The 20181-nt window shown below is 42.3% G+C and overlaps 1 protein-coding gene across 2 annotated transcripts in view; it reads left to right on the top strand.

Annotated features, from left to right (window-relative positions):
* The first annotated feature begins 6503 nt into the window (after positions 1–6503).
* Positions 6504–20181, top strand: part of vegfc (vascular endothelial growth factor c) — an 80541-nt gene continuing 66863 nt past the window's right edge. The window contains exon 1 of one of the 2 annotated variants that reach the window (XM_039613819.1): positions 6504–6839. In XM_039613819.1, the coding sequence (XP_039469753.1) occupies positions 6723–6839 (117 nt within the window). In that variant the 5' untranslated portion in view covers positions 6504–6722. Of the gene's footprint in view, positions 6938–20181 lie in introns of both variants that reach the window. The other variant, XM_039613820.1, reaches the window with a different exon arrangement.

Raw genomic sequence — 20181 nt, 5'->3', positions numbered from 1 at the left:
TCACATTCACACTAAGTGCTATGAAAGCATTTGACACACAAATAGTGTCAAGTGCTTTCATAGCCTCTGATACCACCACCAACTTTCTCTCAACAATTCAAAAGATTGTGAAGCACACATGCTTCATTCACCCATTCACACTCAGTCATACAAGCTTTTTTTTTCTACGCAAGTGCTCTCTATCTAACATTCACACACATTCATACTCCAGTGAATGCAGCAGAGAGCAAATTGGGGTTACCATCTTGCCCAAGAATATTTGGCATGCAGACTGGAATAGCCAGAGAAGCACACAGTGTTGCAAGCCGAGTGTTTTTTTTTTCCACAGTGTTGTTTGGACTTTGAGTTTGCACAGCTTTTCAACTGCCCTCATCAACCCCTCACAACACAAGGCTCTCCCATCAGGCTCCGGCATCCGACTTAAATGGGGAGACACAAACCACATATTGTCACAATGTCAAAGACTGCAAGTTTGGGAGATTTGCTCCTTGCTGGGGCACGTGTAGTGGGCCTCCAAGCCAATGACAGTTACCAATCAGGAGTCCACAGAGTCAGATTTGAGAAACCAGTTCCTTTTGGGACAGGGAATCTTTGGGAGAGTGGGACAACAAGGCCTTTAGTTTCATTACCCACCCCCCTCGCTTACCCCGGTGTCTGTGAGACTTCGTCCACCTGGTGAGAAGGAAGGTGAGCCTGGACCTCGGTAGAGAAGGATTTGCATGCATTGATCAAAAACAAAGCATACTTATAGATATGCGTATGCAGAAGCCTGTATTTCTGTCTCAGTTTTGACCCCAGCTCACTGTTGCTTCTTATGACTCTAGTCTGCGGTGTGTCTCGCAATACTTTGGAATGCTGGCCATGCTGAAGAATTTCATATCCCCTAAATGTCTGTAGAGTGGCCTCTCTCTCTCTCTCTCCCTCCCTCTCTCTCACACACACACACACACACACACACACACACACACACACACACACACACACACACACACACACACACTGTCTCCATGTCGGCTAGACTTCAACATGGAGACAGACCTCCTGCACTGCACTGCCTTTACCCTTCACCAGTGTTTTAAGTATGTGTGTATATGTGCGTCTGTGTCTCTGTGTATATGCCACTTTTGGGCTTAGAGCCTGAGGCCTGTACAATAAGTGTCACTCCATCTGTCAATGGTCTGCGCCAAATGTGAAGCAGCTCATATTGTGCACTGTGGACTCTACACTTCTACAGATATAATCAATTACTTTTTTAATTAAGTAATTCACTGCATTACTTTTAACACAATTAACAAATAAATAAGTTTATAAATAATGTTTTCCGTAATGACCCAGCCACCTGAAGTGTTTGAGTGGGCTGATAAGTGCTTTAAAAAAAAAAAACATACATCAAAACTGCAATGCCTGGCTCTATTTGCCCCACAAACTTTAAATACCTACTCACCTAAGAGGCACCCTATTCATACACCTGACCCACCTCAGCTAGCTCTTTTTGATGCTGAGGAGCACTGGTTCTGTTATGAGCTTTTTTGAAGCCTGAATCCAGACGCCGTTTGGGAGAATCTTATTATCAACGGTTTGAAAATAGCTACTCACTGCTTGTGGCCATCAACCACTAAACTGATAATGCAGCAATCTATTAAAAGGTAAATCTGCATCTGTTATAATGAGGTTAATTAAAGACCCAGTGAGCAGACTCAGAAAGCAGCGATTTTAAGGGTTTATTTACTGTGCGCTGGCTGAAAGTTAGCGGGCTGATGCAGGGGATATTCCACTGCTCCAAAGAATGATGCACAGGAGCTGTGCCAAAAGACACACAGAGTTAGCAAATATCAAGCAGTGATAAGGTGCAGACAGAGGTGGGGGAATTTACTGAGTCAGTCTTTTATGAATAGCTGGCTTACAAAGGCATGGAGAGAGTACTTGGGCAGCTTTTGACTGAACACAAATCTATGAATGATCCAGAGTAAGAGTGGGCGGGCCAGGGAACAAGTGAGTCTTTACTTTGAGAGTGCACCAAGTTTGCATGAAGAGAGGTAAACATACAGTGGCTTGCAAAAGTATTCGGCCCCCTTGAACTTTCCCACATTTTGTCACATTACAGCCACAAACATGAATCAATTTTACTGGAATTCCAGGTGAAAGACCAATACAAAGTGGTGTACACGTGAGAAGTGGAAGGAAAATCATACATGATTCCAAACATTTTTTACAAATAAATAACTGCAAAGTGGGGTGTGCGTAATTATTCAGCCCCCTTTGGTCTGAGTGCAGTCAGTTGCCCATAGACATTGCCTGATGAGTGCTAATGACTAAATAGAGTGCACCTGTGTGTAATCTAATGTCAGTACAAATACAGCTGCTCTGTGACGGCCTCAGAGGTTGTCTAAGAGAATATTGGGAGCAACTACAACATGAAGTCCAAAGAACACACCAGACAGGTCAGGGATAAAGTTATTGAGAAATTTAAAGCAGGCTTAGGCTACAAAAAGATTTCCCAAGCCTTGAACATCCCACGGAGCACTGTTCAAGCCATCATTCAGAAATGGAAGGAGTATGGCACAACTGTAACCCTACCAAGACAAGGCCGTCCACCTAAACTCACAGGCCGAACAAGGAGAGCGCTGATCAGAAATGCAGCCAAGAGGCCCATGGTGACTCTGGACGAGCTGCAGAGATCTACAGCTCAGGTGGGGGAATCTGTCCATAGGACAACTATTAGTCGTGCACTGCACAAAGTTGGCCTTTATGGAAGAGTGGCAAGAAGAAAGCCATTGTTAACAGAAAACCATAAGAAGTCCCGTTTGCAGTTTGCCACAAGCCATGTGGGGGACACAGCAAACATGTGGAAGAAGGTGCTCTGGTCAGATGAGACCAAAATGGAACTTTTTGGCCAAAATGCAAAACGCTATGTGTGGCGGAAAACTAACACTGCACATCACTCTGAACACACCATCCCCACTGTCACATATGGTGGTGGCAGCATCATGCTCTGGGGGTGCTTCTCTTCAGCAGGGACAGGGAAGCTGGTCAGAGTTGATGGGAAGATGGATGGAGCCAAATACAGGGCAATCTTGGAAGAAAACCTCTTGGAGTCTGCAAAAGACTTGAGACTGGGGCGGAGGTTCACCTTCCAGCAGGACAACGACCCTAAACATAAAGCCAGGGCAACAATGGAATGGTTTCAAATTCAAATTCAAATTTTGCAGTCCACGAACAGCATCCTAACATAATTCCCTCTGCCAGTGTCCAGGTGACTCACGGATGTGTGGAGCAGATGAGATATGGCATCGTCTGTGGAACGATTAGTCCGGTAAGCAAACTGAAGTGAGTCGATGGTGACAGGAAGTGAAGAAGTGATGTGATCTCTCATCAGTCTTTCAAAACACTTCATCACAATTGAAGTCAGTGCTACTGGACGGTAGTCATTGTGGCAAGCGGGCTGTTGTTTCTTTGGAACTGGAACAATAATGGACTGTTTGAAGCACGTGGGAACCGCTGCTTGGGCCAGGGAGAGGTTGAAGATCTCCGTGAACACCGGTGCTAGCTGGTCAGCACAGGCTCTCAGGACCCGGCCTGGGATTGCATCTGGTCCTGCTGCCTTCCTGGTGTTCACCCTCCTGAAGGTGTTCCTCACGGCATGCTCTGTGATGATGAATGCATTGTCTTCACTGGTGCACTCCGAGCGCGCGCAGCCGTTTGTTGTTTTAATTGCTGCGGCGTCGAAGCGAGCATAAAAAGTGTTCAGCTCATCAGCCAGTGAAGCATCGGCATTCATCATTGAAGAAGCTGGTTGTTTATAGTCCGTTATAGTCCGCAGTCCTTTCCACAGGCTCCTAGAGTCGCACTGTCGTAGCTGTGACTCTAGTTTTTCCCCGTAGCTCCGCTGGCTTTCTGACCGCGCTGCGCACGTTGTAGGACGCAGCCTTGTATAGGTCCATATTACCGGAGACGAGCCCTTCATTGTAGGCAGCGGTGCGTGATCTCAGAGCGTCGCGGATGTTTTTATCCACCCACGGCTTCACCCACGGGTTTAAAACAAAACATGTCCATGTGTTAGAATGGCCCAGTCAAAGTCCAGATCTAAATCCAATCGAGAATCTGTGGCAAGATCTGAAAACTGCTGTTCACAAACACTGTCCATCTAATCTGACTGAGCTGGAGCTGTTTTGCAAAGAAGAATGGGCAAGGATTTCAGTCTCTAGATGTGCAAAGCTGGTAGAGACATACCCTAAAAGACTGGCAGCTGTAACTGCAGCAAAAGGTGGTTCTACAAAGTATTGACTCAGGGGGCTGAATAATTACGCACACCCCACTTTGCAGTTATTTATTTGTAAAAAATGTTTGGAATCATGTATGATTTTCGTTCCATTTCTCACGTGTACACCACTTTGTATTGGTCTTTCACCTGGAATTCCAATAAAACTGATTCATGTTTGTGGCTGTAATGTGACAAAATGTGGAAAAGTTCAAGGGGGCCGAATACTTTTGCAAGCCACTGTAGGGGGAGGAGTTGCGGGGTTACTGGTTAAGGGCTGGTGAAGAGACAGGATTCAGTCAAACATTTACAGCCTTGACTGAATGACTGGAGCTCAGCGTTGGCAATTGTGACGATGACAATCCATGGGGGAACCACTGCAACTTGCAGCCTCGTATACTCGATAAATTCGATTGAGAAATATGAAGCAGGTGTAGAAAGGATGGCACCCACGGAAGATCCCACTCAAGGGTGAGGCCAGTGAGTTGCCTTTCCACCTGACACTAGAAGCACAATAGTTAGAGATACACAGAAAACCAGTCTTCAAGGGCCACCAGTCACACCACAACAGCAGCAAAGGTGATCACAGACTCAAGCATAAACACCAGCATCCACTGTAATATAATGGGACTGTGGACTACTCGAGGCACATTTTTAAAGTCATTATACAATATTAAATGATATGTTGACTTGCTTCCTAAATCATTTGGTGTCCATCATTGACATTAAGCAGAGACGTTTTTGTCCTGCTATGTTATTGTGGCAGTAGTCTTACCATGGACCTATTTAAAAGCTTGCAGATGAATGATTTTTTTTTTTTTGCATGGTTTTGCATGCAGCTGTGACAGCACTGAGGCTCTGCCAAGCTCAACACACACACAGAGTAATAATTGCATCTTTATAAGTACCGACAGAACGCTGAGGTGTACTTAATTCTTACTTGTGAGTACTTGCAATCATAATGGGGCTAATATAATCATAAATGGCTTCATTAAATGCAACTCATAAATTATTACAGCCAGAGAGACGCATATGTGAATTCACTCTAGAATGCCCGGAACAATGATGCTTTTGTTCAGACGATTGAAAGATTGAAAATATATTGCATCAACATAGTTTTGGAAACAATGACATATTAATCTAATATGTCATTTAGAAAAAGTGTGTTGATGAATGAGCCAGTTTAAAACGTAGCTGGTTAGTTTGACAGGCCACCAGGGTCAATGACCTGCAGTCCAACAGTATATAATGTTTCTGTGACCTTCACTGTCAGTTCCTCATCAAAATGTCTTGTAGCATTAATAAGTTATGGCAGATGATTTTCTTTGTTTTCCTTCAATTTAAGAGCAAAATGATTAATAAGAGATAAGATAAACCGTTATTAGTCCCAGATGTGGGACATTTTTTGGTCAAATTAAGAGCAGTAAAAACTAATAGCCTTGAAAATGCAACATTAAAAAATTAGATCCCTGTCTCTGCTAAATTATTTCTAGTCATACCGGGGATAGAAACGTACCATAAAAACATTCCTACTTTGTGTTGACCACATACCTGATTGCTGAAGTTAGATTATTCAAAACCCAACTTGAAAAAACTTATTGAATGCAGTGAAATTAACATAAATGCATCTTACTTTTTTGGTGTCATTTTGATTTACCACTGAACAACTGCAAAATACTGCAGTACTGCAGAAACCCATGCTTAAATGATAGTAAATATTGCCAATTTTGAGACTAAATTAGTTAGAAAAAGCTTGCAAATCAACTTTTTTTCCCTTCAACTCATGATTGAGTTTAACCATGATAGAAACTGAAAGAATGAATATGCTACTGTTTTGTTTTTGGAGTGAGAGACTTCAGCTGTGACTCTGTCCATAATTTCGTTGTACATGTACAATAACAATAAAGGGTTGTTCTTCAGTTCTATTCTACACATGTAACTTCTTTGTATTGTATAGCATTCTACAAAAAAACAACAACAAAACAAAACAAAAACAAACTGTTGATGCAGTTTCTGTCACCTGGCGACAGAGGTCAGTAGACATGATCGATTACTGTTGCCATCCCCTGAGCTGTTTTTCCAGAGACGTGGTCACTTGTATGCTCTTATTTTGAAGGCAGCCCATTTTCCTGTAATTGTGCGCCTCAGCATTCCTAATTGCCGGGACAGCCTCTGCTGACCCTCCGGATTTATCAGTTTCCATGTGACCGGGCTTTCATCCACAGCGGGGTACACACACACACACACACACACACACACACACACACACACACCCTCCAAGGAGAAAGTACTGGACCTTGCCAGAGAGACAAAGGAGAGAGAGAGAGAGCGAGAGAGAGAGAGAGAGCGTGTGTTTTCAGCGATAGAAAGAGGGGAGCGCAGATACTGGGGAGCTTTCTTTTTTTTAATTCCACATTTTTATGATTCTCGGATCATAAACACTTTAGGAGTTGCTCATATAAACATGCACTTACGAGGAATTTCTCTTTTACTGGCATACCTTCTCAACACCACTCTCGGCAGCGCATTGAGTCACAACGACTATTATGAATACTACGAGCAGGAGCAGCTGGATGAGCCGGTGAGTGTGAAGCTGTTTGAGGGGAGCGCACGTCTCTGCCTACATGTGCTGTAAAGTTTCAGCTGATGCAGTCACTGAGGACGTCCAGTGACTCAGAGGTGGGGTTCCCACTGAATCACAGTATATTATCAACTTTGTTCACGCTGTGGATATTTAGGGATTAACATGTGATCAGCTGAATTTCTTATTCATTTTGCGTTCATGGAGGAATCAGGACTGAGGTGTACGGTTCCCTATGTCACTCTGGTTCCTGTTGCTTGAGAATGCAGACAGTTGTCTTCACTGACATTCTGACAGAACTCTACACGTGTCACTCATAAATAAAGATGTGTATCTGAACAATACAACAACAACTCTCTCTGTCCTCTCTTTCCCCTGTTTTCTTAAAGATTCTGGGACCAAAAATAAAGACAAAAGCAAGTTTATGATTTGCAGCCATTCGGTCTTTGAGTAGTTTAGTATTCGTATTTAAGAGACCTAGAATATTAAGTGAAAGCTAATCTGAGTCACTAATTTAAGTCTCACATGTAATTTTATTTACTGGTCTCTTAAAGGAAATAACTGCTCATCATAAGAGTTAACACCAATACTAACTATCCCAGCTGTTCATGATGGTACAGCTGTTTTTCTGTTAACAAAGATCTATATCCAACATAAACTTCTGCCAAATCCCGCTGAGCAGCCAAAAGTAGCTTCTTCTCTTCTAGAACAGATTAGAATAGAATGCCTTCATTCTACGGTATGTGGGATGCTATTTGTTTAGCCTAAAAGTTCACTGATGATCTTTTATATTTAAATCAAGTTGAGGTCTTTGCATATTGCAGAGAATTTATTTGCAAGTAACCGAGTGGACAAGAATATTCAAATTGTTTTGAAATACAAATGATCTCTTCATCTATTCATGGGTGGGATATATTAACAGGAAGGAACAGTGGTGAACCGTAGTGAACCAGCGACAAGGACATGGGCAGCAAAGGGTCACTGATTTCATGTGGGGGCGAAGGCTGGCTCGTGTGAGCCAATCCAACTGATCTGAAACACTTCATGCTGGTTCTGATAGAAAGGTATCAGAATACCCAGTGCATTGTAGTTTGTTGCGTATGGGACTGAACAGTGGCAGACCGGTCCCATGCTGACCTCTGTCCACAACCGAAAGCACCAGTGGAGGCACTGTGATGTTTTGGGCAACATTCAGCTGAGAAATTGTGGGTTTTGTGGATGTTACTAGGATCTTTTAACTGGCTTTTGATAAATTGCTATTATACATACCTGTTGAGCGTTACAGCAATAGTTGGACTAATACACCACCAAAAAGCTGCCAGCAACACAGACTGAACTGAATGAACAGAGGAACTGGAGGAGAGGAAGGGAACATTTTTCAGGGCAGCGGGGGTGGGTAGCACTAGGGATTAGGAAGAGGTATTTTCAAATTAGCCACAGAAAAGAGCCAATGGAGGCAGGTGTCACAGGGGTCAAGGGTGTTTGTGTGTGGGTGTGTGTGTGGGGGGGCTTTCACTGTGTCTGATGAGGGTGAGGTGGCAGAGATAAATGCTAAGCTGTGGCATGAAGTCATGTGATCTCAGTGTATTGTTAATTGTAATGATGAGTTTCTCTTGTAGCTCTGGCAGTTACTCTGAGAAGTTTCACCAAGTCAGCCCTGCTATCAACCTTTTCAAGACAGACTGGCTTCTACCATTTTCCTTCACTTGCTGGTTGCTGCTAAGTGCCAGACTTAACATAATTTGATTTTAGATTGCCAGTGTTTCCATCACACAGACTTTAACTGAGCAATGTTGTCCAAGTAAATTACCCCAAGCTCTTCCTTTCTTCTGTTTCCTTGAGGCTGACAATGCTGCTTGGGTGGCAGTCCTTAAAGTCATTCAGCTTCTGTCAATGAGGCAAACTCTAACTCCACAGTGTTGGACTGCAGATGCACTGCTATTTCTTATTATTATCTGGAAATTTGCCATGGACTACTTTAACTTGAAAATTCACCAGGTGGAGAACTAGTTCATGTTCATGTGCAACTATGCAGTGCCCACTGAGCCTACAGAAGAAGGACTGCTGTTGTTTCCTACAGTTTAACACAGTGGCTTTGGAGCTCATCCATGGGATTTATATATTAGGCTGTGAAGCGTAATGAATATTGGAGCCTCTATTGGAGCGCTCCCTTTTTGCAGAATCTGTTTACCTGCTCTTTAATCGTTTGCTGTTTTTGCTGTTTGGTGGTAGTTGAAATGGTTTTATGAGCTTTTTAGAAAATAGACTTGTGTGGATATCACACCACGTCTATATTTAAAAATCAGATCTGGTGGTACATCACGTTATACTAGATGTTCTCCCTCTTGCCCCTGCTACCGGGAGCATTGGGGTTCAAACAATCCAAATGCATTTTGGGAGATGTAGTTTATAGTCAGTGTGCACTTTTAAGCAGCATATAGTAAACTTATTTTAAGACCATTCAATTCAATTCAATTTTATTTATATAGCGCCAAATCACAACAGAAGTCGCCTCAAGGCGCTTTATATTGTACAGTAGATCGCACAATAATACAATTTACCATCATGCGCATGCTCTCGTGGGCCACATAAAATGACGTGACGGGCCACACTTTGCCCACGAGCCTTAAGTTTGTGTTCTAAGATGTGATCTAGAAGAAAAACATGTTTAATTTCTAGCAAAGAATGATGTGCGTCCCTGTGTGTGTGTGTGCGTGTGTGCGCGTGTGTGTGTGAGACATCAGCATGCACACTCTAATTTTGTGTATCGTCCGTCCCTGACTCATTTGACTTACTACATTTGGCTTAGTCTTGAAGGAAGAATTCCCAGTCAGCCTCTCTAGTGAACCTTGTTGTCATTTATCTTTACCAGTTTCCTGTTGGCTCCTCTTTGTTTTTACCTCTCCTCCATGTTTTCATTGGCCCACAAGATTTTAACTTAATTTTTTTTTTGCTTTATATTTTTTTTAAGGTAAAGCCTATCAACCTACTGATCATAAAAACAATTTCAAAATATAAATAGTGTCGCAGGGTAATAATAACACATTACACAAACCCCCTTCTGGAGTAACAGATGAACATTTGTTTTTTCTTTGTTGTTTTTTTTAACCACAAATGGAAATACTGCATGTGCCAGGGACTTTTAACAAACAGATCAAAGGCCACATTTGTTGTTACTGGCAACATACTGGGCATTAATTTACAGCATGCTAAATGTTAGCACATTGAAATTAGTTTTTACTGAGACTTTCAGTGGAAGTACTCCTGTGTGGTTCTGGCTAGAAGAAGGTATTCAGTTGTTTTTATATTAAGTAAGGCTGCTATTAAAGATTATGTTGATAGACAACTAATCTGTCAATTACTTTTGTGACTAGTCAGTGAGGTGGCGATTAGGTCCAGAACGTGCTGACTTTCATTTTTTGCTCTGGACCTTCCTCCCAGATTTCTTAAATTGGGCCCAAAACACTCTGGTGAGCTCTGGCTTCCTGTTGAACAGTAACTCAAAGGGAGAAAATCCAGTGGGGCACCTCCCGCACTGCAAACAACAGAGGGTCTAAACAGCGATCTCAATTGTGTTAATCCTCGTGGATGACCTTATGAATCATTTTAAAGTCTTTTTCAGCCACTCCATCAGTCTGAGGGTGGAAGACACTGGTCTGAATCAATTTAATGCCCAGTAATTCATACATTTCTCTGCAGTGTTCGAGAAATGATTGATGTGCCCTGGTCAGTCAATTCTGGGATGTCAACTCGGGAGATGACCTGAAACAGTGCCTGTGTCTAATTCTTTGCAGAGATGGTGCTTTTAGGCACGAACAGTCAGGTGTGTTCCTCTTCTGTGCGTGTGCCACCACACTTGATAAATTGTCTTTCATCAATATAAAATGTGGGTGTCATGTTCAGATTTCTTCAGAAGGAAGTACAGGAGAAATATATGTAGTTTAAAAAGATTTGATTTGCTTCGGCAGTTGAAATTGCAAGTTACAGCACGATGTGCCTCGATGTAAACACAGCTGTCTGCCTCACACCAAGGATGACCCTGCTTGGGCCGTTTTGACCCTCAAAACACAGAGCACCAACCCGTTTATGAGCACATTGTGTTACGCATATAAAAATAATAAAAACAGTTTTGTTTAATCATTTTCAACCCTAACATCCGGTTGTTCAGTGATGACGTGATGAATCCTACTTCCGGGCCTAAAGTAGTCTGCGTTTAATATGGCTTTTGTGTTGTTAACATGTTTAATGCTTTGTATTTTCTTCTATTTAATCTCAAAAAGCTCCTAAAACAGTCAGTGATCACTGTTGACCTCCCTCGGCTTTTATTACTGCTAATCATTTATTTAAGCTCAGTTTTTAAAACCTTACGATGTAACTACAGCACAGCCCATGCAGCAGTATATGAATGACTAACCTCGTATTGTGGATGGATTATCTCACTTGTTCTCCTGGCTGAGGTTTAGTCCTTTTACAGCATCCTGCCATGTGATTACATTTGTTCCTGACCACTGAGAACACTTACGTTAACTTTTATCGAGTGGAAAAAAAGTTAGCTTGTTTATATTATGCTAACATAGCTGTGTCGCTAGCGGTCACGTAGCACATCATTATATACCAGCTAGCCAAACTTCAGTAACCCTACAAACGTCACTGCTGTTTAGTTTTCTGTCTTCATTTATGTTGGAAGTTATAGCAGAGCTGTACGTTTGAATTTGTTTCCAAAACCCCGCAGCCAGGACATGCTATATTGTATTTAGATAGAAGCTAGCGAGCTAACTTCCTGCTAACTTCTAACTCCGTTAAATGTCATAAATTCCGTTTTCATGGATGCCTGGATGTTAAACTCAATTGTTACACCTGGTAGAGAAGAACACTGATCATTTTATTAAAGATGAAAGACTTTAGACAGTGTTTTAACTCTCAGTAATGCCACAGTGATCGTTTGATATATGGACCTGCAGCAGAGTTTAGGCCCAGACACGGCCAGTGACGTCAGACTGAACAACCGGATAGCTCAGTGCTGCATCAGAGTGTACCATGTAACCATGAATTTTTATCACTTGGTCAAAGGCTGAGTGTGGAGTTTCATCATGAGACTGCTCTAATGGGATATCTTCCGTGGAGTAAATTGTTGGAGCCATGGGGCCTCTCAAGAAGGTCCTTCCTCCCCAGAGTCAGCGTTAGATGATCTTGACTCTGGTCATCCAACACTGGCTTAGCCAAGGCTTACTTCAAAGCTGCCGTGGCCCGAAAGACCTCCAGGAAGGCCTGGGGGTCATCTCCCTCCCCTGAGGCACACCGGTGGGCCCGGTGTGAACTGCAGCGGTGCCAGCGACCAGCCTAAGCAACCAGACTGTCCAACACCTTTGTTCGGGGCTCATACTCGTGCAGCTGTTCAAACTGGTGGCAAACCACTGCCGCCTGCTCCTGCTGCATGTCAGCTCGGCCACCATCTGAGCCAGCTCCTCAGCTGGCTGATTGCAGGTCCACCATACTGCAGCTTGGGTTTTGGCACCAATGTGGTAACAAAGGACCCATGCACACAACGTTACATGTTGAGTTTTTTTTTTTTTTTTTTTTTTGAACAGTTTCTGCAGCAGCTGAGAAGACAGCTGGAAACCTATTGCAGATGCTAAAATGGGGAGATGTGATCAGATGATAAAGCTCAGCTATGTGGATTAGCATCCCCTGACACCACACCCTGAACCCACTGCTGCACCCCTGCCACAGTGGACTTCAAAGGCCCTCTGATAAGAGGAGTCAGGACAGAGACTGTTACAGCTTTAACCACTCAAGTAGACAGTGACAGATTCAAAGACTCAGTGGATCCTACCAGAGGAACTGGCAAATGCTCTCCGATTGTCTTTGAGGTTTAGGTATTGTTTCCCTCTTTGTGTTACAGTAAATCAGACAGCATTTCAGTCAGTTGCCACCTCTGTTCCAACATCTTATAATAGTTGCTGCTCTGCCTGGTGGAGGCTAGAGCTGTGCTATAGCATATTGTCCACGATAATACTGCTAAAAAATGACACTTTAAAAAAAGTGTCATTGTGATATCATTGTTATAGCAACAATACGGGACAATCTGACAGTCAGAGCCACCAGTTAACTTCCAGTGAAGATTTAATATGACAGGGTAGCAAAATCAGAGCCAAACTAAGATGCAGAGATTTTGAAGTTACAATAACATGCTTTGTATCCGTATGTACAACTAATCATTTGGTCAGAAGTTGAGCTAAATTTGTGAAGAGATTTGTAATTCAGATCATTCTATCTGAATAGGCTTTTTACATGTGGGCACACTCATGCAGGTTTGCTTTTTTTGAATTCACCTTAAATCTAAATCTGGTGGGTGTCTCTTGACTCTCTCCTTTCTTTTTGTGTTTTCAAAGAAGGTGGAAGACCGGTGGTTTGGCAGCATTGGTAAGGTACAAGTCAGTCATCATCGAAGAGCTGACTATTATGAGCAGGACCACAGATTGTGCATAACTCTTGAAGTTGGAAAGAGCACAGTGTTTTCATAGAGCTTGAAGTAATGCATTTGTAAGTTTACATGAATGGCTATTCATACTACCACTATAAATGCTGACAAGTTTGGCTAATATCTCAATAAATAATAAGATTTTATTTTGTTAAATATTGAAAAAGTAACCACAGGATGGAACCCAGACAATGGCATTGTGGGTGTCAAAGTCATATGTTTGTTTTAAAAGTGAAAAGGAGTGAGCTGAAAGATGCTGAAACACTGTAGAGCCATGCTGAAAATGAGATTGAGAATGAGATTTTTGTGTGGTTTTATTTAAAAAACATATTTTAGCTACCACCCCGCACAGTGTTGATTTGGCCTTACATTCGCTACTGGCACATGTTTGCACATGTTTGCCAGAGGATTTTTGGCATATGCTGCCAAATTTTTCTGTGCTGTTCTTATCGTTCCTCTTTGAACCACTTTATTTTTCAGTTTATTGGCCTGTATTTGCCTCTTTAGACCTCAGATGTTGGCGTGGTGGAGCTTTGAAAAGTCCACATCACAATAACACTTATTTTTAAATGTGATGTCTTCAAATAATAATGTTTATCTTCTGTCTGCTCATTTGCACAAGCAACATTTTCTTTAATTATGCATTTTTGACCTTCTGTGTGGACAGTTGACCGATTGTTTGATGTCTATACTAGAGGTATATTTATCCTTATATACTTATCGGTTGCAGTAAGCCAAAAAGAGTTATTAAAGTTGACACACGATTAAAAAATTGGTTTTTATAATGAAACATGAACATTTCTGTTAATTAGGTAGAAGTATAAAACTTGAAATGAACACTAATGCACATCCTGCTATTTCCATTAGTGTTTTTGTCACCAATAGACTGATGAGTGGAGGTTTTGAAATTTAAATTTTCCAACTAAAGTCTGAAGCTGTGTTAACATGCCAGTTTTTTACATAACAAAGTGGTCTTACTTAGGAGTGGGTTTAGAGTATGTTTCCTGCAGAGGTCATTACACAACATCTCATGCTTGTATTACTACACTTGTTCATGCTGAGCACTCGTTTTTCCATCTGACTGAACAGAAACAGTGCAAGTTGTGTTTCTGGTATTAATTTTCACTCCAGGAAATCTTAACGAATTAAGAATAGAAGTAGGAATGAAAAAGCAAGTCAAATATTGCTGTTTCCGTTATCTTTTAAATGAGGTTATGGTTTACACTGATCTGTAACATAGAACCTGTAGATGACCTTAAATTCTCGAACCAATGTGGTGAATTAACAGTGTATATCCCTGACTCTCTCACTGAATCTGTCTCAGTATCGTCCTGTATGTGGGTTTATGTTGGTCCATCACTTACTTTATCTTACAGGACTAAGAATAGATTTTAAGCTTTTATCTTGAACCAGTTACCACAAAGTTTCTCTTTCATCTCTTGGTTTCTGTTTAGCCTCTAACAAACTCTTTCTACCCCCCCCCGCTGCTATCTGTCTGTCTGTATCTCTCACCCATATTTCACAACCCCCTGGAGTCTGCAGAAGAATGTAGTGTGTAATTAACAACCATTTTGAAGGAATGTTTTGTGATTTATCCAGCTTAGGCTTACTACTCTGCCTCAGTACAGAGAAATGTACCCTTTGGTTCCACATACCACCTGTTGAAAATATACATGACCTTACCACTGTGAAAAAAATAAAATGACTGTGGTCGATTTAAAAAACACCCAGAAGACATTGTAGTCAGATGTAGTCATAAACAATACTTCCATCCATCCACCTTCTTCCGCTTATCCGGGGCCGGGTTGCGGGGGCAGCAGCCCAAGCAGAGAAGCCCAGACCTCCCTCTCCCCAGCCACCTCCTCCAGCTTATCCAGGGGAACACCAAGGCGCCCCCAGGCCAGCCGAGAGATATAATCTCTCCGGCGTGTCCTGGGTCTGCCCCGGGGCCTCCTCCCGGTGGGACATGCCCGGAACACCTCACCCAGGAGGCGCCCAGGAGGCATCCTTGTCAGATGCCCGAACCACCTCAACTGGCTCCTTTCAATGTGGAGGAGCAGCGGCTCTACTCTGAGCCCCTCCCGAATGGCCGAACTTCTCACCCTATCTCTAAACAATACTTTGAGACACTTAAACTTCTCCAATTGGGTTAAACATGCTTTCCAATTCTACACCTAAAAAAGATCTTGGGGACTGGGGCCTCCACCAGGCATTCCTAGAGTACCCTCACTATATATTTAGCTGTGCCAGGTCTGTTCAGTATTCTCCCCCGCCACCTGATCCAACACATCACCAGCTGGTGATCAGTTTACAGTTCAGCCCCTCTCTTTACCTTAGTGTGGAGAACATATGGCCACAGGTCTGGTGATTATAAAATCGATCAGCGACCTGCATCCCGGTTCCACATGCACCTATGGACACCCTTATGTTCGAACATGTTGTTCGTTATGGACATACTGTGATTTGCACAGTCCAATTACAAAGTACCTCTCTGGTTCAGATCCGGGAGGCTGTTCCTCCCACTCGTGCCCCTCCAGGTCTCACTGTTGCTGCCACATGAGTGTTGAAGTCCCTCAGTAGGACAACAGAGTCCCCAGGTAGAGCACCCTCAAGCACCCCACCCAGGGACTCCAATAAGGCTGGGTACCCTAAACCGTTGTTCAGCATATAAGCGTAGATGACAGTCCGGATCCATTCAAGCTCCTTTGCCACCAGAGATGTGACATTCCACATTCCATGTCCCAATCACTAGTTTTGGTAGCTGGGGATGTTTGCCTCTGGCGAGCGTGAACTGTTCCCTCGATGTTCTACTCATACGGGTATTTTGAATCTGTCTTTGTCTGGTCCCTCACCCAGGATCAGTTTGCCATTGGTGACCCTACCAGGGGCCAAAAGCCCCCCGACAACATAGCCCCTGGGATCCCTGGGGCACACAAACCCCTCCACCAAGGTTTCGATTCATAGAGAGAAAACATTTTTTTTAAATTTATATAGCACCAAATCACAACAAATCACAACAGCTGAAATGTCAGTCCTATATCACATAGAAAAATGGTGTAAAAGAAGTAGGCATTATGCTAAAACAAATACTCTTAAGACACCCACTCTGTCCAGCCATTTCACATAATGACACTAGACAGCATTCAGGGACGTCACACTATGACATGCTATGACAGACTGGGTCCATCTTTCATTGTACTACATAGTACACTGAGCTAGTTACACTAAGCACAGTTATGCAGTGGTTAGCACTGTTACCTAACAGCAAGAATGTCCTGGGTGTATGTCCTGTGTTAGCTCTGTGACAGGAAGACAGCGACTTGTCTGGAATGTACCCCGCCGTTCCAATGAAAAAACAACTTTAGGTGAGGTGAGCTTGGTCAATGGTAAGGCAATTTTAAAGAAAACACACCAGCAGCCAGCTGTTTCCTCCAAATACAGGTTGATAGGCTGGTGCTGCACAAGCTGCTTGTCACATTTCTCTGACTCACTTCCTCTAAGGCCATGTTCTCCGGGGGCAAACCATTCAGTTCCTCAAATGGATTGACCCGATGATCCATGGTAGTTACAGTCTCTTCATCTTCTATGGTTCTGCACGTTGTCATCCATTCTGATACACATAAAAACTAAGACACGAGGCTGCCTTTCTCTGCCTGTGAGTACAGCTTTCAGCAGCTCAGCATGTGTCACACAGTGTTGCTGCTGTTTCACAGCTACCACCAGCTGAGAAAGCACCAGATAAACTGCCACTCACCTGCTTTATTTCTACAGTCACTGGACGGTTCACATAAAGCCCACATTCTCTACTTTAATGACATTCAAATGCAAATGTGGTTACAAGTAACACTGATGAGCTCCTTTTGACTGCCTGTGATATATTCAGATTTAACCTATACTTTACTAAAACTGTGTTGTATTCTCTTTTTTTAGCTAGAAAATCTTGAGCAGAAAAACAGCATACTCAATCTGTAGCCACTGTGTGGGATGATGAGTTTTGGAATGCAGATGTAGTCTGATTTATCATTTTTGAAAAATTTTTAGTATGACTTGTAAAAGTCACTGTGACTTTTAAAATATGACAGACTTTTAAAAGTGTCATATTTTTATGTTTGGGAGGTGAAATTACATCATTGTTAAAGTAACTATGAGATATACTTTATCCCAGATTGGGGAAACTGTTTACAGCTGTTCAAGATAAATTAAACAATTAAACAATTCAATTAAACACAAAGAAATGACAAATAGTGTAAGTAAAAGTTTAAATGTATAAAAACTGAATTTAAAATGGCTTACTAAATTAAAGTAAACAAACTTAAGTGTGCAAAGTCATCCCCTGCTGAATATCAAAAAAGTACAATAACATGTCTTAGTGTGCAGGGTGGGGAAAAAACTATTAAGATTTCAGCACAGTGTTGTGTGTGGTCTGTGGTGTGTGGTCAGGGTTGTCCATGTTAGACAGAAATTTGTTCTGTGACCTCCTCCTGTGAGCCAGCTTTCCTAACCAATTTATTTAGTCTGTTGATGGTACCAGCTCCCAAGCTGCTCCCTAGCAGACCACAGCAAAGTACTTTGTGCGCTGGCTGAGAAAAAAAAATTCATTTTTTTGCTGCACACACTGAAGGATAATGGCTTCCTAGAAAAACAGAGCCTGCATATCCCCTATGTTTGTTCTCCTGTTGTCATTGTGGATGCCAAGTTACTCATACTCCTATACCACATGAGAATTCTTTCTCAGGATAGACGCAGGCTGTGTAGCTGGTCTCTTCCATCTGAAGTCCATCTCTCTGGTCTTATTTATATTGAGAAGCAAATTCTTTTTCCTTCCCAATCCACTCAACAATAATCATATACTAGTGCTCTATACCCTTCCTCCTATGCATGACTGATGCATCCAAGTGCTACAGAATCAGAGTATTTTTGTAAGTGGCATGACCCAGAGTGATACTAAAAGTCTGTGGCTTACAAGTTGAACAGGAATGGAGGCAGCACAGTCCACACACTGCACAAGAGCAAATCAGAGCACTGCCAAGTCTCACATACTACCTGACTTACATAATCAGTAATCCATAAGACGGTAGGGGAAAGTGGGGTGCCACCCACTACTAGGGAGCCAATGAAGAAATTGGTCATGTGACTGCACATTTTTGAAGAGTCAGCCATTTTACTCATGCTGCAAAGAAGAGTGCCTCTTTGAATGAGAATTAAGCACATTTAAGTTCAAAAAATGATTTTTGCCTTTCAGAGTAAAATTTCTATGACCAATGTTTTTCTGATTGTTTTGTCTGAACAGTTACAGACAAGTTTGAAAACATTTCACAGATGTTTCAGTTGCTTTGGTAAGCTACACTATGAGTTTATATGCTTAGCATGATGTTAGTTCAAAACTGCTGGATGATGCATTTTTTCCCAAAATGGTGGGGTTGGGGTGATTAATGCCAGGGGGCATGGTTGGGTTGGGTTGGGTTAAGTGTGCATTTAAGAAAAAGTAATAGTGAACATTAATAATTATTTCCCCAGGAAATGTTTATTATCAGTTATCAAAATGCAGATAGTTCACAGAGAAACAAAATTGGGTACTTAGAGGGTAGAGCTTCAATTTATGTAAATCTGATAGTAATTGTGATTGTCATTGTGAAGTTTGCAGACAAAACCAAATCCTACAATCCATCGGATTAGTTGAGAAGGTTGATGGTGCTGACACTGGTGCAAAGTTTTGGCACTTTGCACTGGCAATGCAGTGAGAGGTCTGTGAATGGAAAGCCCATCTTCACTTTCAAAGAAAATGATGACAAAATCATCCTTAGAGAAGATGTGCATTTAAAAAAACAAAACAAACAAACAAAAAAAAACACCACAAAAACTTGGCGGTAGAGCCAGAAGGGAGCAGTGGATAGCATCAACAAGTCGAATGTTATGGAGCCAGATCTGTGAAGAGAATTGCAGTTAATTTTGTGTTCATTTGAATTTAATTTTGTTCTGAACACGCCATCTCTGTTGCTGGAAAATGGGACCGACCTGCCCGTCCTTACACAAGCCGTCTCACCTGGCCATCAGGCAGCATGTCCTTCTCTCCCACGCCTGGTTTCTGCCTGCTCCTTCTCTTCATATCTGGACCTCCTCTCCTCCTTTGGTGCTCAGTCAGCCTTTTTTAAAACAGGTCTTTCCCACAGCTGATAGGCCACCATGCCTTAACAGGTGCCTGCTATTAACTAATTTGTCCTATGTCCAGCCAGTCCACAGTGGGTTTTAAACAATGTCCTATAAAAAACCCCCCACTAAAAACATAAATCATGCAAATAAAATCAAAACTACACATACAAATAAACACTGAAATCAGAATAAAACGAACTATAAAACAAATACAAATTTCCACTGAGTGACATGTACAGATTTTAGTTGGAAGCATTGCTGTCATGGCCTCGCTTTAAAGTCCCTTTAAGTAAAAACTGGCACAACTCACCCCACTCTGACAAGAGACATGTTTTATCTTGTCTCCAGTAGTAGCGACTGGATTGTGTTAAATGCACTTCAAAAAAGGTTCTCCTCACCATGCAGCCGCTGCTACCGAGATGGGAGTGAGTCAGCTCTCAACAGCATGTATATGATTGGCAATGCAGCTGTGAGCAGCACGTGAGGCAGTGTGCTAGGTCTTTATGTATTATTTATATATAATATCCAAAAAAGCTCAGTGGATTTCCTTTCTTTGATTGCTGTGTGTATATGACAGGCCTTTTTCATGTCTGCTGTAGAACTGCAGCCTGAGCAGCACATGGTAAAACACTCAAATGAACAACAGTGTTTCACTGGCCTTCTCTGTGGAAAATCTAGCTAATTTACTGTCAGCTGTCAATTCTCTGGCAA

The sequence above is a fragment of the Oreochromis aureus genome, linkage group 6 (genome assembly GCF_013358895.1).
Source record: "Oreochromis aureus strain Israel breed Guangdong linkage group 6, ZZ_aureus, whole genome shotgun sequence".
In the NCBI taxonomy this organism is placed as follows: Eukaryota; Metazoa; Chordata; class Actinopteri; order Cichliformes; family Cichlidae; genus Oreochromis; species Oreochromis aureus.
This window is presented reverse-complemented; position numbering and strand designations above follow the sequence as displayed.